The sequence below is a fragment of the Pseudophryne corroboree genome, chromosome 6, assembly GCF_028390025.1.
Source record: "Pseudophryne corroboree isolate aPseCor3 chromosome 6, aPseCor3.hap2, whole genome shotgun sequence".
Classification (NCBI taxonomy): Eukaryota; Metazoa; Chordata; class Amphibia; order Anura; family Myobatrachidae; genus Pseudophryne; species Pseudophryne corroboree.
Genome location: NC_086449.1, coordinates 715,299,028 through 715,325,482, shown reverse-complemented (window position 1 = coordinate 715,325,482; position 26,455 = coordinate 715,299,028). Strand labels below are relative to the sequence as shown.

General features: G+C 49.7%; 1 protein-coding gene across 1 annotated transcript in view; it reads right to left on the bottom strand.

Annotated features, from left to right (window-relative positions):
* The window catches only part of CNOT8 (CCR4-NOT transcription complex subunit 8), a 128,516-nt gene that overhangs the window by 80,424 nt on the left and 21,637 nt on the right, over positions 1 to 26,455 (bottom strand). The window contains exon 2 of the mRNA XM_063928367.1: positions 11,504 to 11,710. Within this exon, the coding sequence (XP_063784437.1) occupies positions 11,504 to 11,620 (117 nt within the window). The 5' untranslated portion in view covers positions 11,621 to 11,710. The remainder of the gene's footprint in view (positions 1 to 11,503; positions 11,711 to 26,455) is intronic.

Here is a 26,455-nt window from a genome sequence, read left to right as displayed (position 1 = left end):
CCTTTTCCAGCTAGGATTCGGTGTTCAACCGCCATGCCGTCAAACGTAACCGCGGCAAGTCTTGGAACACGAAGGGCCCCTGCTGTAACAGATCCTCCCTGAGAGGAAGAGGCCATGGATCTTCTGTGAGCATCTCCTGAAGATCTGAATACCAGGCCCTTCGAGGCCAATCTGGAACAATGAGTATTGTCTGCACTCTTTTTCTTCTTATGATTCTCAATATTTTGGAGATGAGAGGAAGGAATACATAGACCGACTGAAACACCCATGGTGTCACCAGGGCGTCTACCGCTACTGCCTGAGGGTCCCTCGACCAGGCACAATACCTCCGAAGCTTCTTGTTGAGGCGTGACGCCATCATGTCTATTTGAGGAAGTCCCCAAAGATTTGTTATCTCTGCAAAAACTTCTTGATGAAGTCCCCACTCTCCTGGATGGAGATCGTGTCTGCTGAGGAAGTCTGCTTCCCAGTTGTCCACTCCCGGAATGAAGACTGCTGACAGAGCGCTTACGTGATTTTCCGCCCAGCGTAGAATCCGTGTGGCTTCCGCCATTGCCACTCTGCTCTTTGTCCCGCCTTGGCGGTTTACATGAGCCACGGCTGTGAAGTTGTCTGATTGAATCAGAACCAGTAGTTCGCGAAGAAGATTCTCCGCTTGTCGTAGGCCGTTGTATATGGCCCTTAATTCCAGTATGTTGATGTGTAGACAAACCTCCTGGCTTGACCATGTTCCCTGAAAATTTCTTCCGTGTGTGACTGCTCCCCATCCTCGGAGGCTCGCGTCCGTGGTCACCAGTACCCAGTCTTGAATGCCGAACCTGCAACCCTCTAGAAGATGAGCACTCTGCAGCCACCACAGGAGAGACACCCTGGCCCTGGGGGACAGGCTTATTTTCTGATGAATTTGAAGATGGGACCCGGACCACTTGTCCAGAAGGTCCCACTGAAATGTCCTCGCATGAAACCTGCCGAAGGGGATGGCCTCGTAGGTTGCCACCATTTTTCCCAGTACTCGAGTGCATTGATGGACTGACACTCTTTTCGGTTTTAACAGGTCTCTGACCATGTGTAGATTTACCCGCGGTAGCTGTGGAAACCAGGTCCGCGAGACCTTCCCCAAATAAAACCTCACCCTTGTAAGGCAAAACTTCCATATGCCTCTTTGGCATCGCCCGTCCATTGGCGGGTCCACAGGGCTCGCCTAGCAGAAATCGCCATGGCGTTGGCTCTTGAACCTAGCAGCCCAACGTCTCTCCGAGCATCTCTCATATATAAGACTGCGTCACTAATGCGAGCTAAGGTCAATAAAATGGTATCCCTATCTAGGATATCAATGTCAGCTGACAAGGTACCTACCCAAGCTGCTACAGCGCTACAAACCAAAGCCGACGCTATTGCCGGTCTGAGCAAGGCACCCGTATGTGTATAAATTGATTTTAAGGGAGTCTCCTGTCTGCGATCACCAGGATCCTTGAGGGCTGCCGTGTCCGGGGATGGTAGCGCCACTATTTTGGACAAGCGCGTTAAACCCTTGTCCACCTTGGGTGAGGATTCCCACCGTAACCTGTCCTGTGCCGGGAAAGGATACGCCATAAGAATTCTCTTGGGAATCTGCAGTTTCTTGTCTGGAGTTTCCCAAGCTTTTTCAAATAACTCATTCAGCTCATGAGATGGGGGAAAGGTTACCTCAGTTTCTTTTCCTTAAACATGCATACCATCGTGTCAGGGACAGAGGGGTCATCTGTGATATGCAAAACATCTTTTATTGCAATAATCATATAATGAATACTTTTGGCCACCTTGCATCATCGTAGTCGACACTGGAGTCAGAATCCGTGTCGGTATCAGTGTCTGCTACTTGGGACAGTGGACGTTTCTGAGACCCAGAAGGGCCCTGTGACACAGTCAAAGCCATGGATTGACTCCCTGTTTTATCCCTGGACTCTGCTTTGGCCAATCTCTTATGTAATAAAGACACATTTGCATTTAAAACATTCCACATATCCAACCAATCAGGTGTCGGCGTTGCCGACGGAGACCCCACAATCATCTGCTCCACCTCCTCCCTAGAATAGCCTTCCGCTTCAGACATGCCGACTCACACGTACCGACACCCCCACACACTCAGGGATATATCTATATGGAGACAGTCCCCCAATAAGGCCCTTTGGAGAGACAGAGAGAGAGTATGCCAGCAAACACCCAGCGCCACCGGACACTGGAATAAAATCCCAGCTAGTACAGCGCTTTTATAGAAATAATAAGATTTTACTCACTAGTAAATCTATTTCTCGTAGTCCGTAGTGGATGCTGGGAACTCCGTAAGGACCATGGGGAATAGCGGCTCCGCAAGAGACTGGGCACAAAAGTAAAGCTTTAGGACTACCTGGTGTGCACTGGCTCCTCCCCCCATGACCCTCCTCCAAGCCTCAGTTAGGATACTGTGCCCGGATGAGCGTACACAATAAGGAAGGATTTATGAATCCCGGGTAAGACTCATACCAGCCACACCGTACAACTTGTGATCTGAACCCAGTTAACAGTATGATAACAGAGGAGCCTCCCGAAAAGATGGCTCACTACAACAATAACCCGATTATTTTACAATAACTATGTACAAGTATTGCAGATAATCCGCACTTGGGATGGGCGCCCAGCATCCACTACGGACTACGAGAAATAGATTTACCGGTGAGTAAAATCTTATTTTCTCTGACGTCCTAGTGGATGCTGGGAACTCCGTAAGGACCATGGGGAATATACCAAAGCTCCCAAACGGGCGGGAGAGTGCGGATGACTCTGCAGCACCGAATGAGAGAACTCCAGGTCCTCCTCAGCCAGGGTATCAAATTTGTAAAGCCGAGACCCCTCGGGCAGTCGCCCAAGATGAGCCCACCTTCCTTGTGGAGTGGGCATTTACAGATTTTGTCTGTGGCAGGCCTGCCACAGAGTGTGCAAGCTGAATTTTACTACAAATCCAACGAGCAATAGTCTGCTTAGAAGCAGGAGCACCCAGCTTGTTGGGTGCATACAGGATAAACAGCGAGTCAGATTTTCTGACTCCAGCCGTCCTGGACACCTAAATGTTCAGGGCCCTGACAACGTCTAGCAACTTGGAGTCCTCCAAGTCCCTAGTAGCCGCAGGCACCACAATAGGTTGGTTCAGGTGAAACGCTGAAACCACCTTAGGGAGGAATTGAAGACGAGTCCTCAATTCCGCCCTGTCCGAATGGAAAATCAGATAAGGGCTTTTACAGGATAAAGCCGCCAACTCTGACACGCGCCTGGCCGAGGCCAGGGCCAATAGCATGACCACATTCCATGTGAGATATTTTAACTCCACAGATTTAAGTGGTTCAAACCAATGTGACTTTAGGAACCCCAAAACTACATTGAGATCCCAAGGTGCCACTGGAGGCACAAAAGGAGGCTGTACCTGTATATGCAGTACCCCTTTTACAAACGTCTGAACTTCAGGGACTGAAGCTAGTTCTTTCTGGAAGAAAATCGACAGGGCCGAAATTTGAACCTTAATGGACCCCAATTTCAGGCCCATAGACACTCCTGTTTGCAGGAAATGTAGGAATCAACCTAGTTGAAATTCCTCCGTCGGGGCCTTCCTGGCCTCGCACCACACAACATATTTTCGCCAAATGCGGTGATAATGTTTTGCGGTTACATCCTTCCTGGCTTTGATCAGGGTAGGGATGACTTCATCCGGAATGCCCTTTTCCTTCAGGATCCGGCGTTCAACCGCCATGCCGTCAAACGCAGCCGCGGTAAGTCTTGGAACAGACAGGGTCCTTGCTGGAGCAGGTCCCTTCTTAGAAGTAGAGGCCACGGATCCTCCGTGAGCATCTCTTGAAGTTCCGGGTACCAAGTCCTTCTTGGCCAATCCGGAACCACGAAAATAGTTCTTACTCCTCTCCGTCTTATAATTCTCAGTACCTTGGGTATGAGAGGCAGAGGAGGAACACATACACCGACTGGTACACCCACGGTGTTACCAGAGCGTCCCCAGCTATTGCCTGAGGGTCCCTTGACCTGGCGCAATACCTGTCCAGTTTTTTGTTGAGGCGTGACGCCAACATGTCCACCTTTGGTTTTTCCCAACGGTTTATAATCATGTGGAAGACTTCTGGATGAAGTCCCCACTCTCCCGGGTGGAGGTCATGCCTGCTGAGGAAGTCTGCTTCCCAGTTGTCCACTCCCGGAATGAACACTGCTGACAGTGCTATCACATGATTTTCCGCCCAGCGAAGAATCCTTGCAGCTTCTGCCATTGCCCTCCTGCTTCTTGTGCCGCCCTGTCTGTTTACGTGGGCGACTGCCGTGATGTTGTCCGACTTGATCAACACCGGCTGACCTTGAAGCAGAGGTCTTGCTAAGCTTAGAGCATTGTAAATGGCCCTTAGCTCCAAGATATTTATGTGAAGCGATGTCTCCAGGCTTGACCACAAGCCCTGAAAATTCCTTTCCTGTGTGACTGCTCCCCAGCCTCGCAGGCTGGCATCCGTGGTCACCAGGACCCAGTCCTGAATGCCGAATCTGCGGCCCTCTAGAAGATGAGCACTCTGCAACCACCACAGAAGAGACACCCTTGTCCTTGGTGACAGGGTTATCCGCTGATGCATCTGAAGATGCGACCCGGACCATTTGTCCAGCAGGTCCCACTGAAAAGTTCTTGCGTGGAATCTGCCGAATGGGATTGCTTCGTAGGAAGCCACCATTTTTCCCAGGACTCTTGTGCATTGATGCACTGAGACTTGGCTCGGTTTTAGGAGGTTCCTGACTAGCTCGGATAACTCCCTGGCTTTCTCCTCCGGGAGAAACACCTTTTTCTGGACTATGTCCAGGATCATCCCTAGGAACAGAAGACGAGTCGTCGGAATCAGCTGCGATTTTGGAATATTGAGAATCCAACCGTGCTGCCGCAGCACTACCTGAGATAGTGCTACACCGACCTCCAACTGTTCCCTGGATCTTGCCCTTATCAGGAGATCGTCCAAGTAAGGGATAACTAAAACTCCCTTCCTTCGAAGGAGTATCATCATTTCGGCCATTACCTTGGTAAAGACCCGGGGTGCCGTGGACCATCCAAACGGCAGCGCCTGAAACGGATAGTGACAGTTCTGTACCACAAACCTGAGGTACCCTTGGTAAGAAGGGTAAATTGGGACACGAAGGTAAGCATCCTTGATGTCCAGAGACACCATGTAGTCCCCTTCTTCCAGGTTCGCAATCACTGCTCTGAGTGACTCCATCTTGAATTTGAACCTCTGTATGTAAGTGTTCAAAGATTTTAGATTTAAAATTGGTCTCACCGAGCCGTCCGGCTTCGGTACCACAACAGTGTGGAATAATACCCCTTTCCCTGTTGCCGGAGGGGTACCTTGATTATCACCTGCTGGGAATACAGCTTGTGAATGGCTTCCAAAACTGCCTCCCTGTCGGAGGGAGACGTCGGTAAAGCCGACTTTAGGAAACGGCGAGGGGGAGACGTCTCGAATTCCAATTTGTACCCCTGAGATACCACCTGAAGGATCCAGGGGTCTACTTGCGAGTGAGCCCACTGCGCGCTGAAATTCTTGAGACGGGCCCCCACCGTGCCTGAGTCCGCTTGTAAAGCCCCAGCGTCATGCTGAGGGCTTGGCAGAGGCGGGAGAGGGCTTCTGTTCCTGGGAACTGGCTGATTGCTGCAGCCTTTTTCCTCTCCCTCTGTCACGGGCAGAAATGAGGAACCTTTTGCCCGCTTGCCCTTATGGGAACGAAAGGACTGCGCCTGATAATACGGCATCTTCTTATGTTGAGAGGCGACCTGGGGTAAAAACGTGGATTTCCCAGCTGTTGCCGTGGCCACCAGGTCTGAAAGACAGACCCCAAATAACTCCTCCCCTTTATAAGGCAATACTTCCATATGCCGTTTGGAATCCGCATCACCTGACCACTGTCGTGTCCATAACCCTCTTCTGGCAGAAATGGACAGCGCACTTACTCTTGATGCCAGTCGGCAAATATCCCGCTGTGCATCACGCATATATAGAAATGCATCTTTTAAATGCTCTATAGGCAATAATATACTGTCCCTATCTAGGGTATCAATATTTTCAGTCAGGGAATCCGACCACGCCAACCCAGCACTGCACATCCAGGCTGAGGCGATTGCTGGTCGCAGTATAACACCAGTATGTGTGTAAATACATTTTAGGATACCCTCCTGCTTTCTATCAGCAGGATCCTTAAGGGCGGCCGTCTCAGGAGAGGGTAGAGCCCCTTGTTTTGACAAGCGTGTGAGCGCTTTATCCACCCTAGGGGGTGTTTCCCAACGCACCCTAACCTCTGGCGGGAAAGGATATAATGCCAATAACTTTTTAGAAATTATCAGTTTTTATCGGGGGAAACCCACGCTTCATCACACACCTCATTTAATTCCTCAGATTCAGGAAAACTACAGGTAGTTTTTCCTCACCGAACATAATACCCCTTTTTTGGTGGTACTCCTATTATCAGAAATGTGTAAAACATTTTTCATTGCCTCAATCATGTAACGTGTGGCCCTACTGGAAGTCACATGTCTCTTCACCGTCGACACTGGAGTCAGTATCCGTGTCGGCGTCTGTATCTGCCATCTGAGGTAACGGGCGCTTTAGAGCCCCTGACGGCCTATGAGACGTCTGGCCAGGCACAAGCTGAGTAGTCTGGCTCTGTAAGGGGGCCGGCGGCGCGGCTCTGGGACCGGACTCCATGGCTGGGCCTGTGTTCGATCCCTCTGGAGCTAATGGTGTCCAGTAGCCTAAGAAGCCCAATCCACTCTGCAAGCAGGTGAGTTCGCTTCTTCTCCCCTTAGTCCCTCGATGCAGTGAGCCTGTTGCCAGCAGGTCTCACTGAAAATAAAAAACCTAAAACTAAACTTTTCACTAAGCAGCTCAGGAGAGCCCCTAGTGTGCACCCTTCTCGTTCGGGCACAAAAATCTAACTGAGGCTTGGAGGAGGGTCATGGGGAAAGGAGCCAGTGCACACCAGGTAGTCCTAAAGCTTTACTTTTGTGCCCAGTCTCCTGCGGAGCCGCTATTCCCCATGGTCCTTACGGAGTTCCCAGCATCCACTAGGACGTCAGAGAAATATATACAATTACAGTCACTGCGCCAATTTATGTGCCCCCCCCCCTCTGTTTTGCCCTCTGTAACCGTGTTCAGCAGGGAAGAGTCCGGGGAGCCAGCTTCGCTGCAGTGTGCTGTGAAGAAAATGGCGCTGGTTAGTGCTGGAGGATCAAGCCCCGCCCCCTCAGCGGCGGGCTTCGGTCCCCCTCAAATTATTTATACTGGCGGGGGTTTTTTAATATACCACCTCCGCAGTATATAATCCATCTGCCAGTGTCCTTGAGGTTTATATTGCTGCCCAGGGCGCCCCCCCTGCGTCCTGCACCCTTACAGTGCCCGCTGTGTGTGTGTATGTGTGGGAGCAATGGCTGCGCGTTACCTCAGTGAAGATCTGAAGTCTTCTGCCGCCTTTGAAGTCTTCTTTCTTCTTAGTACTCACTCGGCTTCTATATTCCGGCTCTGTGAGGACGGCGGCGGCGCGGCCCTGGGACGAACGGCGAGGGTGAGACCTGCGTTCCGACCCTCTGGAGCTAATGGTGTCCAGTAGTCTAAGAAGCAGAGCCTATCATTTAAGTAGGCTGCTTCTCTCCCTCAGTCCCACGATGCAGGGAGCCTGTTGCCAGCAGTGCTCCATGAAAATAAAAAACCTAACAAAAACGTATTTTTCAGAGAAACTCAGTAGAGCTCCCCTGCAGTGCACCCAGTCTCCTCTGGGCACAGGATCTAACTGAGGTCTGGAGGAGGGGCATAGAGGGAGGAGCCAGTGCACACCCATTCTAAAGTCTTTGGAGTGCCCATGTCTCCTGCGGAGCGCGTCTATACCCCATGGTCCTTACGGAGTCCCCAGCATCCTCTAGGACGTAAGAGAAAACTGGGTTGCGTTACGAGATTCACTGACCCCTGTATAAAATCATCACTCGAACAGGAAGAACAGACAGCAATACGGAGTGCTGCTACCTGATTCTGCGTGTAGGGTGCCTCACATTGGACATACAGATCTGAGGCTAAAGGGGGGTACACACGGAGAGATCCGTGCTTAAATTCTAAGCAATCTGACTAGTTTGCTCATAAGTTAAGCACAGATCTCTCCATGTGTGTGCCCCACAGCGATAGCGAGGCCATGCGCATCACTATTGCAGGTACTAGATTGGCCTGCATGCAGGCACAATCTAGCACATCGCTCATTTCACCGCTGGGTGAAATGAGCGGACCCCACGTCCCCCCTCACTCAGCACACATCGCGCTGTGCTGAGCGGGGAAGAGATGTGTGATGAGCGGTCTGTGCTAGATCCGTCAGCACACATCTCTCCCCGTGTGTACTGGCCTTAAAACTCCCACTGACCTGACAGTAGGTCACAATGTGTAGGGGTAATCTGAGCCGAAATAACTGTGAAAGTACCTTTTATGTATCTATACATATAGGGCCTAATTCATGTTTGTATGGAATTGCGCAATGCTGTGTCATTAAAATTCTAACAAAGCAGGGGGCATCTGTAGGAGATAGACGCTTCCTGTTTGCATTGGCGAGGATCACCACGCAAACCATTGGTCGCAGTTCTCAATGGTTTTAGGCACTGGCCAGTCTGCATAAGATGAAGCTTACTCAGGCTGACCGATGAATCTGGACACCTGGGTCCAGCAAGTCTGGGTCCGACTATGGAGATCCTGGACCAGTCACGCCTTCAAGACAGGGGCATCACGCCCCCATTTTGAAGGAAGGTGCAGAGTTATACCCCCGCTCCATCTCCCAAACGATGCTTGACATGCTGCAGCTGACATGGGACTGCCAGCAATATCGCAGAATGGGTCTTGCATCAGCATAGACCCCCAAACATCATATTTGTACCCTCTGATGAAACCGTTCCCATTTACATGGAGAAACATGTCAGGACAACTTTAAAGGGCTATCCACACCAGCTCCATCATTTAAGGACAGCGGTGATTGCTATATTTCCCCTGGAAAGAGACCTCAAGTGCCCACTCATATACTGCATCTACAGGATCGGACACAAGAGGCACCAAGGAGGAGGATAAGAGATATACGCTATTCTTCTCTCCCCACTGCTACAGCAGTGAAGTCGCTGGGGGCTCACCGGGGACAGAGGGGTTTCGCATAGCACTATGGCCAGAAAACATCAGCGGATAGCGCTCTCCTCCCACCCCTTATTGTGACATCAGTGTAAGGGTGGAGCACAGTGCAATGCGCAAAACAGGAGAACAGTCGATGCTCAACCCTTTGGAACACTATTACGGCAACACACTTGTACTAAAGGGACTGTTAATAAGGATCCTGATAAAGAGAGATTCTGTATAATTAATCTCTTTATCACCCAAGCAAGAATAATTAGTGCAAACACTGGTCATTACTGGAGCGGGATTTTTTATGGGATATTCCCTCGTTTCTTTGACAATATCGTTTAGGTTTATAACTGCCAATTGTAAAATGGTGAATTTATTAATGCCTATTGTGATGTTTTATATGATTTAGTGTATAAATACATTATATCATTTATTCTGACACTGTTAATTGTTTCATGAGCCCCCTTGGCGATATTTATTACTATCTCCATATTTTCCTCATTAAGGGGGTTATTCAGAGATGAAAGCAGATTGCTGAATATGCAGCCAGATCTGCATTAATCTCTGCAAATGCTGGGGGCCGCTCAGCACAGGGTAAGACCGCCCAGCATGTGTGAGGCCGCCTACCGATGCGTCCGCAATCTAATTGCGGAAGCATTGGAACTAAGGTTGACCTAGGCTGCACTGTCAGACGGTCAGCATCCATTTTTTTTTATCGGAGCGGCTGCCTGTCAATGCCCTTTGCAACGCCATAAATCTGCCACTCCAACGCCCGCCGCTGTCAATCACATTACGGTCGCATCCATTGGGGATGTGACCGCAATGTGGGTACATGATGCAGCCAGGTCTGAATGACTCCTACATAGGAATTAAGCCCATATGTTAGAGTACTGCACTGTAGCAGACTGCATGCATCTGTGGGTGGTTTTGAGCTGTGCACATCTCTGTTGCTACCCCACTCAAGAGGTATACCTGTATCTGGGGTGTTCGCGCGTATGCTAAGTGGTGCGACGGTGTGTGGATATAATTGCATGTAGCACTGAACGGAGCGCGCAGTCATCGGTCTGGTTTTAGATGCATCTCTTGCTCTAGGTGCAGTGGGCATGGATAATGAGGACTACTTCCACAAGCGGATGTATAGGTGAATATACACATTTCTGTGCACATTGGGGGTCATTCCGAGTTGTTCGCTCGTTGCCGAATTTTACTCACGGCATAACGAGGTTTTTTCATCGTTCTGGTGATCGTACTGTGATTGACAGGAAGTGGGTGTTTCTGGGCGGAAACTTGCCGTTTTCTGGGCGTGTGCGAAAAAACGCTGGCGTTTGAGAAAAACGCAGGAGTGTCTGAAGAAACGGGGGTGTGTCTGGGCGAACGCTGGGTGTGTTTGTGACGTCAAACCAGGAACGAAACTGTCTGAACTGATCGCAATGGCTGAGTAAGTCTTGAGCTACTCAGAAACTGCTAAGAAATTTCTATTCGCAATTCTGCTAATCTTTCGTTCGCAATTCTGCTAAGCTAAGATACACTCCCAGAGGGCGGTGGCTTAGCGTGTGCAATACTGCTAAAAGCAGCTAACGAGCAAACAACTCGGAATGAGGGCCATTATGCGACTGCAATTGTAATAAACTTGTAGGTGGCCTCATTGACTATCTTAACCGTTAAGAAACTGCAAGGAACACAGAAATCAGACAGCAGCCATTCTGTGTGTTGAAGTGCATTGTGCTGCAAATTCAAAAAATAAACATCCTCTTATTTTTATACAACTATTTTGAATGCTCCCAAAATGCATAAAAGTGCCAAAGGTTAGGCGTACAAAACTTCTCTTAAGTCTGCTGTACAGTGTGGCATAGAGATAACTAGTGTTCACGCTAGGCAGTTTTATCAGGGCGCCGCGCCCTGCCCGATTTTTTAAAGGCAGAACCCGCCCTGCCCTTTCTGCAGTGCCCTGCTAAAACAGCCGCCCGCTTCCTGCCCTCACAGCGTGTAAAGATGCCGCGCGCATGCACGCGGCATCCACTCACGCTGAGAGAGCGCTTGGGGGAAGTCCAGTACCTCCGTAGGTGCTGGGCACGCCCCCAACAGTAACGCCACCGGCCGCCCACGCCCCCTTTTTTTTTACGTCTGCGGGCTGAACCGCCCACTTTTATTGCGTGCAATGACCCCGCCCCCTATTTTGCATGGCCGCGTTTGTGCCACTCTAGGTCCGGCGCCCTGCCCAGATTCTAGAGTGAACACTAGATAACCATTGCTCAGCTGCCCCAGTCAGTTATGCGCAAATAAAATATAAAAGACACGTAAGAAGAGAACAGCCCTGCACTCACCATTGCAATGTATCCATAAGTGCGGACAAGCTCTCTGATATTGCACATCTCCTCCTCCAGGTTGATAGCCCAAACTTCACATATCACTTGACTATTGTCTACAACAGCGGCTGGCATCGTGAATGGATGCAGTTTAACTGCAGGTTGATCCGTTATAAGGATAGATGCAAGAAGAGGCTTACCCCGGACAGAGGCAGATTAGTACACCTGGGAATTTAAGAGAAAAACTTAATACAGGGAGTTTGAAGCTATGGGAAGATTAATGTATAAGCACATAACGCATTCTTTTTTATTTCATGTAAATAAAGTATTTAAAAAAATTATGTTGTCCCGTTACTTAGCACACATTCTCTGCGGGGAGATTTGCTTAGCATACAGTCACTGCGGAGGGACTTTTGGAACTCCCAGGGGTAAATTCAATTATTTTGAGCGTATTTGAATGGCCATGCATATTGCACATGTCGCACACAGGGTTTATCCATGTATAATGGCTAAACTCCTGCTTTTGGGCATCCAAACCAAAGCTTTGGGCATCCAAACCAAAGTGCACACATTTATTCTTGCTCCACAGGAGGCTGCAGCAAAAAAAAAAAATCAGGATTTTGGTACTTACCGATAAATCCCTTTCTCCGATTCCACAGGGGCCACTGGAGCGTAGTTACAATGGGGAAATAGTAGGCAGTAATTGGGAGCTGGCACTTTAAAATTCTCACACTGTGGCTAGCTCCTCCCCTACTATCTCCCCTCCAAGCCAGTCTACGTAAAACTGTGCCCGAGGAGAGCTGTAATAAACAAACCGTAAGGTAGAGGAGGTTAATGACGCCCTGTAACCCAGGATAACACAAACCCAACCTGGAACAGAACCTAACAAACAACCGGCTAGCCCGAACTCAACAAGCAGTCATATGGTGATCTGCAAACCGTTAAGCAAAAAACAAGGAGGAACAGCGCTGGGCGGGCGTCCAGTGGCCCCTGTGGAATCGGAGAAAGGGATTTATCGGTAAGTACCAAAATCCTGATTTCTCCTTCATCCACTAGGGGCCACTGGAGCGTAGTTACAATGGGGACGTCCCAGAGCTCCCAGAACGGGTGGGAGAGCGCTGAGAGTTCTGTAAAACCACTCGGCCAAACTGAGATGCAGAGGCCGCAAAAGTGTCAAACTTGTAGAATTTGACAAACGTATGACGGCCGGACCAAGTAGCCGCCCGACCTAAAGTATTCATGGAGACCCCACGGGCAGCTGCCCACGAAGGTCCCACCACGCACGTAAAGTGCGCTGAAATGGAAAACGGAGGATCCCGAGCTACCGCCAAGAATACTGTCTGATGGTCAGATGTATCCAACAGCCCAGCATATGCTGGGACCCTGGCTATTTAGTACGGGAGCATCGTACAGAATAAAGAAGAAAAAACCCTTCGTCGAATAGCCTAAGACCTCTGTAGAGAAAGTCAGCGAGCCCTGACAACAGTCAAAGAGGACTGAAAAACACTAGTGTCAGATTTATATGAAAAACGGACATGCCCTTTGGGAGAAACGACCGCTGAGGCCGAAGCTCAGCCGGGGGAGTTGCTAATAGAGTACTCCCTGAAAGAGAGCCCGAACTTACGGGCGCCAGGCTAATTTCTTTTGGAAGAAAACCGAAAAAGGCAGGGACCGAAAATTCAGGTCAATGTGGTTTGAAGCGCAGCGGAGCAAAACCTCCCAGAGAAACCAAAGTTTACGGCTGAATGGTAACTGAAAGAAGGGGAAAACCCCCTTTTATCCTTATTATGTCCCATACAGCTTTCCAAAAGTGGCAAAAGCGAGAAGAGGTAACAGACTTCTGAAATCGGGGCCTAGTAGGCCTAACCGAACTAGGGAACTCCTCCCTTCTGAGGGCTCGTGAACAGTCACACGGTTAAATGAAACCAGTGTAAGATTGAACAAAGAAAAGGACCCTGTTGAAGTAGACAGTCCAGTCGAGGTAGGAGCCAAGGCTCCTCTACCGACAACAGTTGTAGCCGTATCTTCAAGTCATGGGTGGCCCAACCAGAGCCACCGAGAGGACTAGCACGCATATTCTCCTCCTGTGTTACCGAAAGTGAGGTACAAATAGAAAAGGAGGCAGGATAGAATAACCAGAAACTCCCAGGAGCCCTGAGGGCATCCTCGGCTACTGCCACCAGAGCTCTCGTCGGTGAGTAGTAAAGGGTTAAAGAGTCAGTCAGAACGCCCTGAGGTCGATTCGAAATCTCCGCCCACAGCAGACCAGCTGACAAAACTCCGGGGAATGTTCCTTCACCCAGGAGTCTGACCTGGTGGCCTGATCTGGAAAGAAGATTGTTGTCCCCCGCTCAGAGGGGAATGTAGGCGACCACTCATTGCGTCGCAGCTTGACTGAAGAAATAGAGTACCTGGTACCGAGGAAGGAAAAATCCTCCGACGGACCCTGTTGAGAAAACGTTTATGAGGAGCATAAATCGGATCTTCAGAAGCCACGTAATGTACAGAGTGGGATAGTAGCAGTAGATTGTCCCATTAGGGAACCAACGTCAACCCCTTGAAAAAGAGTTATTCTGTGATCTTCCTGAACCCTGTGGGAGCGGAAGAGAGACCGAAAGAAAAGGACTTACAGTGAAAATGAGAATCCTGTAATGCGACTGAGTAAAGCCCGATGAGGAAACCCAACGGAAATCAGTAAACAGGCATCCCTGAAGACAAGGGACGCGTAAAACTCCCTTTCTTGTTCAACTAGCAATCACAGACTGAAAGGATTCTAAGGCCAGAATAGGCCTGGCCGAGCCAACTGGCTTCGGAACGTGAAAAGAAAACAAAGGCCTGAGAACTGTCCCGATTCAAATGATATGTAAAAAAATAAGAATTTACTTACCGATAATTCTATTTCTCATAGTCCGTAGTGGATGCTGGGGACTCCGTCAGGACCATGGGGAATAGCGGCTCCGCAGGAGACAGGGCACAAAAATAAAGCTTTAGGATCAGGTGGTGTGTACTGGCTCCTCCCCCTATGACCCTCCTTCAAGCCTCAGTTAGGATACTGTGCCCGGACGAGCGTACACAATAAGGAAGGATATTGAACCCCGGGTAAGACTCATACCAGCCACACCAATCACACCGTATAACTTGTGATCTGAACCCAGTTAACAGTATGACAAACGTAGGAGCCTCTGAACAGACGGCTCACAACAAATAACAACCCGATTTTTTTGTAACAATAACTATGTACAAGTATTGCAGACAATCCGCACTTGGGATGGGCGCCCAGCATCCACTACGGACTACGAGAAATAGAATTATCGGTAAGTAAATTCTTATTTTCTCTAACGTCCTAAGTGGATGCTGGGGTCTCCGTCGGGACCATGGGGATTATACCAAAGCTCCCAAACGGGCGGGAGAGTGCGGATGACTCTGCAGCACCGAATGAGAGAACTCAAGGTCCTCCTCAGCCAGGGTATCAAATTTGTAGAATTTTGCAAACGTATTTGCCCCTGACCAAGTAGCAGCTCGGCAGAGTTGTAATGCCGAGACTCCCCGGGCAGCCGCCCAGGATGAGCCCACTTTCCTTGTGGAATGGGCCTTGACAGATTTAGGTTGTGGCAAGCCTGCCACAGAATGTGCAAGTTGAATTGTGCTACAAATCCAACGAGCAATCGTCTGCTTAGAAGCAGGAGCACCCATCTTGTTGGGTGCATACAATATAAGCAGTGAGTCAGACTTTCTGACTCCCGCCGTTCTTGAAATATATATTTTCAATGCCCGGACCACGTCCAACAACTTGGAATCCTCCAACTCGTTAGTAGCCGCAGGCACCACAATAGGCTGGTTCAGGTGAAACGCTGACACCACCTTAGGCAGAAAATGAGGACGCGTCCGCAGTTCTGCCCTGTCCGTATGGAAAATCAGATATGGGCTCTTATATGATAAAGCCGCCAATTCTGATACTCTCCTGGCTGAAGCCAGGGCCAGTAGCATGGTTACTTTCCATGTGAGATACTTCAGCTCCACCGATTTGAGCGGCTCAAACCAATGGGATTTGAGAAAATCCAAGACTACATTAAGATCCCACGGTGCCACTGGGGGCACAACCGGGGGCTGTATATGTAGTACTCCTTTTACAAAAGTCTGGACTTCAGGAACTGAAACCAATTCTTTCTGGAAGAAAATCGACAGGGCCGAAATTTGAACCTTAATGGACCCCAATTTGAGGCCCATAGACAATCCTGTTTGCAGGAAATGTAGGAATCGACCCAGTTGAAATTCCTCCGTGGGGGCCTTCCTGGCCTCACACCACGCAACATATTTTCTCCAAATGCGGTGATAATGTTGTGCAGTCACCTCCTTCCTGGCTTTTACCAGTGTAGGAATGACCTCTTCCGGAATGCCTTTTTCCTTTAGAATTCGGCGTTCAACCGCCATGCCGTCAAACGCAGCCGCGGTAAGTCTTGGAATAGACACGGTCCCTGCTGAAGCAGGTCCCGTCTTAGAGGTAGAGGCCACGGATCCTCCGTGAGCATCTCTTGAAGTTCCGGGTACCAAGTTCTTCTTGGCCAATCCGGAGCCACTAGTATCGTTCTTACTCCCTTCTGCCGTATAATTCTCAGTACTTTTGGTATGAGAGGCAGAGGAGGGAACACATACACTGACTGGAACACCCACGGTGTTACCAGAGCATCCACAGCTATTGCCTGAGGATCTCTTGACCTGGCGCAATACCTGTCCAGTTTTTTGTTGAGGCGGGACGCCATCATATCCACCATTGGTTTTTCCCAATGGTTCACAATCATGTGGAAGACTTCTGGATGAAGTCCCCACTCTCCCGGGTGTAGATCGTGTCTGCTGAGGAAGTCTGCTTCCCAGTTGTCCACTCCCGGAATGAATACTGCTGACAGTGCTATCACATGATCTTCCGCCCAGCGAAGAATCCTTGCAGCTTCTGCCATTGCTGTCCTGCTTCTTGTGCCGCCCTGTCTGTTTACGTGGGCGACTGCCGTGATGTTGTCCGACTGGATCAACACCGGCTGACCCTGAAGCAGGGGTTTTGCCAGACTTAGAGCATTGTAAATCGCTCTTAGCTCCAGTATATTTATGTGAAGAGACATCTCCAGGCTTGACCATACTCCCTGGAAGTTTCTTCCCTGTGTGACCGCTCCCCAGCCTCTCAGACTGGCATCCGTGGTCACCAGGACCCAGTCCTGTATGCCGAATCTGCGGCCCTCTAACAGATGAGCACTCTGCAACCACCACAGAAGAGACACCCTTGTCCGTGGCGATAAGGTTATCCGCTGATGCATCTGCAGATGCGATCCGGACCATTTGTCCAGCAGATCCCACTGAAAAGTTTGTGCGTGGAATCTGCCGAATGGAATCGCTTCGTAAGAAGCCACCATCTTTCCCAGGACTCTTGTGCATTGATGTACAGACACTGTCCCTGGTTTTAGGAGGTTCCTGACAAGTTCGGATAACTCCCTGGCTTTCTCCTCCAGAAGAAACACCTTTTTCTGAACCGTGTCCAGAATCATTCCCAGGAACAGCAGACGTGTTGTCGGGGTCAACTGAGATTTTGGAAAATTCAGAATCCACCCGTGTTGTTGCAGCACTACTTGGGTTAGTGCTACTCCGTCCTCCAGCTGTTCTCTGGACCTTGCCCTTATCAGGAGATCGTCCAAGTAAGGGATAATTAATACGCCTCTTCTTCGCAGAAGAATCATCATTTCGGCCATTACTTTGGTAAAGACCCGAGGTGCCGTGGACAATCCAAACGGCAGCGTCTGAAACTGATAATGACAGTTTTGCACCACGAACCTGAGGTACCCTTGATGTGAAGGGCAAATTGGGACATGCAGGTAAGCATCCTTTATGTCCAGGGACACCATAAAGTCCCCTTCTTCCAGATTCGCTATCACTGCTCTGAGTGACTCCATCTTGAACTTGAATTTTTGTATGTACAGGTTCAAAGATTTCAGATTTAGAATAGGTCTTACCGAGCCGTCCGGCTTCGGTACCACAAATAGCGTGGAGTAATACCCCTTTCCCTGTTGTAGGAGGGGTACCTTGACTATCACCTGCTGAGCAAACAGCTTGTGAATGGCTTCCAATACCGTCTCCCTGTCTGAGGGAGACGTTGGCAAAGCAGACTTTAGGAACCGGCGAGGGGGAGACTTCTCGAATTCCAACCTGTAACCCTGAGATACTACCTGCAGAATCCAGGGGTCCACCTGTGAGCAAGCCCACTGTGCGCTGAAATTCTTGAGTCGACCCCCCACCGTTCCTGAGTCCGCTTGTAAGGCCCCAGCGTCATGCTGAGGGCTTTGCAGAACCCTGGGAGGGCTTCTGTTCCTGGGCAGGGGCTGCTTGCTGCCCTCTCTTACCCCTTCCTCTGCCCCTAGGCAGATATGACTGTCCTTTTGTCCGCTTGTTCTTATAGGACCGAAAGGACTGCGGCTGAAAAGACGGTGTCTTTTTCTGTTGGGAGGGGGTCTGAGGTAAAAAGGTGGATTTTCCGGCAGTTGCCGTGGCCACCAGATCCGATAGACCGACGCCAAATAATTCCTCCCCTTTATACGGCAATACTTCCATATGTCGTTTGGAATCCGCATCACCTGACCACTGTCGCGTCCATAAACTCCTTCTGGCAGATATGGACATCGCATTTACTCTCGATGCCAGAGTGCAAATAATAAGAATTTACTCACCGGTAATTCTATTTCTCGTAGTCCGTAGTGGATGCTGGGAACTCCGTAAGGACCATGGGGAATAGCGGGCTCCGAAGGAGGCTGGGCACTCTAGAAAGATCTTAGACTACCTGGTGTGCACTGGCTCCTCCCACTATGACCCTCCTCCAAGCCTCAGTTAGGTACTGTGCCCGGACGAGCGTACACAATAAGGAAGGATTTTGAATCCCGGGTAAGACTCATACCAGCCACACCAATCACACCGTACAACTCGTGATATGAAACACAGTTAACAGTATGAAACAATAGAGCCTCTCAACAGATGGCTCAACAATAACCCGATTTAGTTAACAATAACTATGTACAAGTAATGCAGATAAACCGCACTTGGGATGGGCGCCCAGCATCCACTACGGACTACGAGAAATAGAATTACCGGTGAGTAAATTCTTATTTTCTCTAACGTCCTAGTGGATGCTGGGAACTCCGTAAGGACCATGGGGATTATACCAAAGCTCCCAAACGGGCGGGAGAGTGCGGATGACTCTGCAGCACCGAATGAAAGAACTCCAGGTCCTCCTCAGCCAGGGTATCAAATTTGTAGAATTTTGCAAACGTGTTTGCCCCTGACCAAGTAGCTGCTCGGCAAAGTTGTAAAGCCGAGACCCCTCGGGCAGCCGCCCAAGATGAGCCCACCTTCCTTGTGGAATGGGCATTGACAGATTTTGGCTGTGGCAGGCCTGCCACAGTATGTGCAAGCTGAATTGTACTACAAATCCAACGAGCAATAGTCTGCTTAGAAGCAGGAGCACCCAGCTTGTTGGGTGCATATAGGATAAACAGCGAGTCAGATTTTCTGACTCCAGCCGTCCTGGAAACATATATTTTCAGGGCCCTGACAACGTCTAGCAACTTGGAGTCCTCCAAATCCTTAGTAGCCGCAGGCACCACAATAGGCTGGTTCAGGTGAAACGCTGACACCACCTTAGGGAGAAACTGGGGACGAGTCCTCAATTCTGCCCTATCCATATGGAAAATCAAATAAGGGCTTTTACAAGACAAAGCCGCCAATTCTGATACTCGCCTGGCAGAAGCCAAGGCCAATAACATAACCACCTTCCATGTGAGATATTTCAGATCCACGGTTTTTAGTGGTTCAAACCAAAGTGATTTTAAGAAAACTCAACACCACGTTGAGATCCCAAGGTGCCACAGGAGGCACAAACGGGGGCTGACTATGCAGCACTCCTTTTATAAATGTCTGAACTTCAGGTACTGAAGCTAGTTCTTTTTTGAAAGAAAATCAACAGAGCCGAGATCTGTACCTTAATGGAACCCAATTTAAGGCCCATAGTCACTCCTGCTTGCAGGAAATGCAGAAATCGACCTAGTTGAAATTCCTCTGTTGGGGCCCTTTCGGCCTCACACCATGCAACATATTTTCGCCATATGCGGTGATAATGAGTTGCTGTAACCTCTTTCCTGGCTTTAGTAAGCGTAGGAATTACTTCCTCCGGAATACCCTTTTCCTTCAGGATCCGGCGTTCAACCGCCATGCCGTCAAACGCAGCCGCGGTAAGTCTTGGAACAGACAGGGCCCCTGCTGCCGCAGGTCCTGACTGAGTGGCAGAGGCCATTGGTCCTCTGATATAAATTCTTGAAGTTCTGGGTACCAAGCTCTTCTTGGCCATCCACGAGTATCGTTCTTACTCCTCGCCTTCTTATTATTCTCAGTACCTTTGGTATGAGAGGCAGAGGGGAGAACACCTAAACCGACTGGTACACCCACGGTGTTACCAGAGCGTCCATAGCTATCGCCTGAGGGTCCCTTGACCTGGAGCAATATCTTTTATAGCTTTTTGTTAAGGCGGGACGCCATCATGTCCACCTGTGGCCTTTCCCAATGGTGTACAATCCTATTGGAAGACTTCTGGAGGAAGTCCCCATTCTCCCGGGTGGAGGTCGTGTCTGTTGAGAAGATCTGCTTCCCAGTTGTCCACTCCGGGAATGAACACTGCTGACAGTGCTAACACATGATTTTCCGCCTATCGGAGAATCCTTGTGGCTTCTGCCATCGCCATCCTGCTTTTTGTGCCGCCCTGTTGATTACATGGGCGACTGCCGTGATGTTGTCTGATTGGATCAGTACCGGCTGGTTTTGAAGCAGAGGCCTTGCTGGCCTCAGGGCATTGTAAATGGCCCTCAGATCCAGAATATTTATGTGTAGGGAAATAACCTGACTTGACCAAAGTCCCTGGAAGTTTCTTCCCTATGCGACTGCCCCCCAGCCTCAAAGGCTGGAATCCATGGTCACTAGGACCTAGTCCTGTATGCTGAACCTGCGGCCCTCTTGAAGATGGGCACTCTGCAGCCACCACAGTAGAGATACCCTGGTCCTTGGAGACAGGGTTATCAGCCTATGCATCGGAAGATGCGATCCGGACCACTTGTCCAACAGGTCCCTCTGAAAAGTTCTTGTATGGAACCTGCCTAATGGGATTGCTTCGTAAGAAGCTACCATTTTTCCCAGGACTCGCGTGCAATGATGCACCGCTACCTATTTTGGTTTCAGGAGGTCTCTGACTAGAGATGACAACTCCTTGGCTTTCTCCTCCGGGAGAAACACTATTTCTGGTTTATGTCCAGAACCATCCCCAGGAACAGTAGACGTGTCATAGGAACCAGCTGTGACTTTGGACTGTTTAGAATCCACCTATGCTGTTGTAGCACTTTCCAAAATAGTGCTACCCCGACTACCAACTGCTCCTTGGACCTCGCCCTTATAACGAGATTGTCCAATTACGGGATAATTACAACTCCCTTTTTTTTGAAGGAGTATCATCATTTCGGCCATTACCTTGATAAAACACCCTCGCTGCCATGTACAGTCCAAACGGCAGTGTCTGGACTTGGTAATGGTAATCCTGTACCACAAATCTGAGGTACTCCTGGCGAGGATGGTAAATGGGGACATGCAGGTAAGCATCCTTGATGTCCCGGGATACCATGTAATCCCCCTCGTCCAGGCTTGCAATAACCGCCCTGAGCGATTCCATCTTGAACTTGAATTTTTTTATGTTCAAGGATTTTAAATATAAAATGGGTCACACCGAACCATGCGGTTTCGGTACCCCAACCCGTGTGGAATAGTAACCCCGTCCTTGTTGAAGTAGGGGCACCTTGAGTATTACCTGCTGGGAATACCGCTTATTAATTGCCTCTAGCACAGCCTCCCTGCTTGAGGGAGTTGTCAGCAAGGCATATTTTAGGAAACGGCTGGGGGGAGACATCTCTAATTCCAGCTTGTACCCCTGAAATACTACTTGGAAGAAACAGGGATCCACCTATGAGCGAGCCCACTAATTGCTGAAATTTTTGAGGCGGCCCCCCACCGTACCTGGCTACACCTGTGGAGCACCCGCGTCATGGTGTGTACTCACAGGAGGCGGGGGAAGAATCTTGATTCTGGGAACAGGCTGACTGGTGCAGCTTTTTCCCTCTACCCTTGTCTCTGTACAGAAAGGAAGCGCCATTTGACCCGCTTGCTTTTCTGAAGCCGAAAGGACTGTACCTTTTTCTGTGAGGAAACCTGAGGTAAAATTATTTCTTCCCAGCAGTTGCTGTGGATACGAGGTCCCAGAGACCATCCCCAAATAATTCCTCACTCTTATAAGGCTCTCTATGCGCTTTTTAAGTCAGCATCACCTGTCCAGTGACAGGTCTCTAATACCCTCCTGACAGAATGGACATTACATTTATTTTGGATGCCAGCCGGCAAAATATCCCTCTGTGCATCCCCCATATATAAGACAACGTCTTTAATATGTTTTTATGTTTGCCAACTATTATCCCTGTTTGACAGGGTCACCAACCACGCTGCAGCAGCACTATCTGCAGGTCTCAGTCTAGTACCTGAGTGTGTAAATACAGACTTCAGGATAGCCTCCTGTTTTTTTTATCCACAGGTACCTATTAAAGTGGCCGTATCCTAAGACGGCAGTGCCACCTTTTTTGACAAACGTGTGAGCGCCTTATCCACCCTAGGGGATATCTCCCAGCGTAACTTATCCTCCTGGCGGGAAAGGGTACGCCATCAGTAACTTTTTATAAATTACCAGTTTCTTAACGGGGGAACCCACGCTTTTCACACACTTCATTTATTCATCTGATGGGGGAACAAAACACTGCCTGTTTTTTCTCCCCAAACCTAAAACCCATTTATAGAGGTTAAAGTCAGAAATGTATAACACATTTTTTATTGCCGGGATCAAGTCACGGATTGGATTGTGTATATGTCTCCACCTTGTCGACACTGGAATCAGACTCCGTGTCGACATCTGTGTCTGCCATCTGAGAGAGCGGGCGTTTTTGAGCCCCTGATGGCCTTTGAGACGCCTGGGCAGGCGCGGGCTGCGAAGCCGGCTGTCCCACAGCTGTTACGTCATCCACCCTTTTATGTAAGGAGTTGACACTGTCGGTTAATACCTTTTACCTCTCTATCCACTCTGGTGTCGGCCCCACAGGGGGCGACATCACATATATCGGCCTCTGTTCCGTCACCATATAAGCCTCCTCATTCAACATGTCGACACAGCCGTACCGACACACCGCAGACACACAGGGAATGCTCTAAACGAGGACAGGACCCACAAAAGCCCTTTGGGGGGACAGAGTGAGAGTATGCCAGCACACACCAGAGCGCTATATACTGCAGGGACTAACTGAGTTATGTCCCCTATAGCTTTATATCTATATATATAATGTATACTGCGCCTAAATTTAGTGCCCCCTCTCTCTTTTTTTAACCCTTGTAGACTGCAGGGGAGAGCCAGGGAGCTTCCCTCCAACGGAGCTGTGAGGGAAAATGGCGCCAGTGTGCTGAGGAGTTAGGCTCCGCCCCTTTTTCGCGGCCTATTCTCCCGTTTTTTATGGACTTCTGGCAGGGGTATTTACCTCATATATAGCCCCTGGGGCTATATATTGAGGTATTTTTGCCAGCCAAGGTGTTTTTATTGCTGCCTCAGGGCGCCCCCCCCCAGCGCCCTGCACCCTCAGTGACCGGAGTATGAAGTGTGTGAGAGGAGCAATGGCGCACAGCTGCAGTGCTGTGCGCTACCTTGGTGAAGACTGAGTCTTCATGCCGCCGATTTTCCGGACCATCTTCTTGCTTCTGGCTCTGTAAGGGGGACGGCGGCGCGGCTCCGGGACCGAACATCAAGGCTGGGCCTGCGGTCGATCCCTCTGGAGCTAATGGTGTCCAGTAGCCTAAGAAGCCCAATCCGGCTGCAAGCAGGCGAGTTCGCTTCTTCTCCCCTTAGTCCCTCGCTGCAGTGAGCCTGTTGCCAGCAGGTCTCACTGAAAAGAACAAATTCTAAGACTATAACTTTCTAAGAGCTCAGGAGAGCCCCTAGTGTGCATCCAACCTCGGCCGGGCACGAAATCTAACTGAGGCTTGGAGGAGGGTCATAGTGGGAGGAGCCAGTGCACACCAGGTAGTCTAAGATCTTTCTAGAGTGCCCAGCCTCCTTCGGAGCCCGCTACTCCCCATGGTCCTTACGGAGTTCCCAGCATCCACTAGGACGTTAGAGAAATCTCTCTGCGCATCTCGCATATAAAGGAAAGCATCCTTTAATTGCTCTATAGTCAATAAAATACTGTCCCTATCCAGGGTATCAATATTTTCAGTCAGGGAATCCAACCAGACGACCCCAGCACTGCACATCCAGGCTGAGGCGATGGCCGGTCGCAGTATAACACCAGTATGTGTGTATATACTTTTTAGGGTAGTTTCCAGTCTCCTATCTGCTGGATCCTTGAGGGCGGCCGTATCCGGAGACGGTAACGCCACTTGTTTTGATAAGCGTGTGAGCGCCTTATCCACCCTAGGGGGTGTTTCCCAGCGCGCCCTAACCTCTGGCGGGAAAGGGTATAATGCTAATAACTTTTTTGAAATTAGCATTTTTCTATCTGGGTTAAACCACGCTTCATCACATACATCATTTAATTCCTCTGATTCAGGAAAAACTACAGGTAGTTTTTTCACCCCCCACATAATACCCCTTTTTGTGGTACTTGCAGCATCAGAGATATGCAAAGCCTCCTTCATTGCCGTGATCATATAACGTGTGGCCCTACTTGAAAATACGTTTGTTTCATCACCGTCGACACTAGATTCAGTGTCTGTGTCTGGGTCTGTGTCGACCGACTGAGGTAAAGGGCGCTTTACAGCCCCTGACGGTGTCTGAGACGCCTGGGCAGGTACTAACTGGTTTGCCGGCCGTCTCATGTCGTCAACTGATTTTTGTAATGTGCTGACATTATCACGTAATTCCATAAACAAAGCCATCCATTCCGGTGTCGACTCCCTGGGGGGTGACATCACCATTATCGGCAATTGCTCTGCCTCCACGCCAACATCGTCCTCATACATGTCGACACACATGTACCGACACACAGCAGACACACAGGGAATGCTCTTATCGAAGACAGGACCCCACTAGCCCTTTGGGGAGACAGAGGGAGAGTTTGCCAGCACACACCCAAGCGCTATAATATATATGGGAACAACCTTATATAAGTGTTGTTCCTTATAGCAGCTTAAATATATCCAGTATATCGCCAAAAAATGCCCCCCCTCTCTGTTTTACCCTGTTTCTGTAGTGCAGTGCAGGGGAGAGTCCTGGGAGCCTTCCTCACAGCGGAGCTGAGCAGGAAAATGGCGCTGTGTGCTGAGGAGAATAAGCCCCGCCCAATATTTCGGCGGGCTTTCCTCCCGTGGATTTAGATAAGTGGCATGGGTTAAATACATATATATAGCCTTAATGGCTATATGTGATGTATTCTTTTGCCTTAAGGTAATAAAATATTGCTGCCCAGGGCGCCCCCAGCAGCGCCCTGCACCCTCCGTGACCGCTTGGTGTGAAGTGTGTGACAACAATGGCGCACAGCTGCAGTGCTGTGCGCTACCTTCATGAAGACTGAAAAGCCTTCTGCCGCCTGATTCCGGACCTTCAATCTTCAGCATCTGTAAGGGGGGTCGGCGGCGCGGCTCCGGGACGAACCCCAGGGCGAGACCTGTGTTCCGACTCCCTCTGGAGCTAATGGTGTCCAGTAGCCTAAGAATCCAATCCATCCTGCACGCAGGTGAGTTGAAATTCTCTCCCCTAAGTCCCTCGATGCAGTGAGCCTGTTGCCAGCAGGACTCACTGAAAATAAAAAACCTAAAAAACTTTTTCTAAGCAGCTCTTTAAGAGAGCCACCTAGATTGCACCCTGCTCGGACGGGCACAAAAACCTAACTGAGGCTTGGAGGAGGGTCATAGGGGGAGGAGCCAGTACATACCACCTGATCCTAAAGCTTTATTTTTGTGCCCTGTCTCCTGCAGAGCCGCTATTCCCCATGGTCCTGACGGAGTCCCCAGCATCCACTTAGGACGTTAGAGAAACAGGGATCAACACCCTTTGCGGTTAGAAGCATATGGAGCGCCGCCTGCATTATGACTCTCTTGTCATCGTAAATCGGCCGACCCCTGCCGAGGGACTCCCGAGACGGTTGTACTCCCAAATCGAGTCTGTAACCGCCCAAGCCTTCTTCCACCGACCTGCGCCTACCCTGGGACCCTCCAGGTGGTAGGAAAGTCTGACCTTTAGTGTGTGTATAGGATGATGTAAAATCAGACTGGACCGAGGCAGCTGAACCTCTGCTTCAGCTTTTTTTTTTTTTTTTTTTTTTTTCTGAGATCCCCTGGCGACAGAGATATCGCCCGTGTGGAATCGGAAGCCTGAAAGGGCACGGTAAAAATCTAAAGGAAAGACCGGTAAAGGTCTGTCTTGGAGCTGGGGCAGAAGTAGGAGAAAGCAAAGTGGACTTACCTCCAATGGTTCAAGAAATCCTGCAGAAAGTTCCTTCCCCTGAACCATCTGCCCCGTAGGATTTCATGTTCACCTGTCACTGTCGCAGCCCCAGAGGTCGTCGGGTTAAGACAGCCCAAGCGAAGATGCAGGGTCCGAGACTGCAGACGTGGAGACCTCCAAAGAACATAAAGCAGAATCGTGATTTTGACCCGTACCAAAGTATCAATTGATCCGGATGCGAAACATCCTGTAACCTAGAGGACAATTGTTCCACAACCTACCTGCTCCGGACAAGGTAGAACCCTGCTGCCGTATATGTCTTCGATGGATCCCTGAGCAAGGTTGCCTCAGGAAAACGGCAGCTTGTTGGACCGGCGATACATCGAGGGGTATACCCTGGAGAGGTTCTGATACCCTTTCCTGCCGTCTGC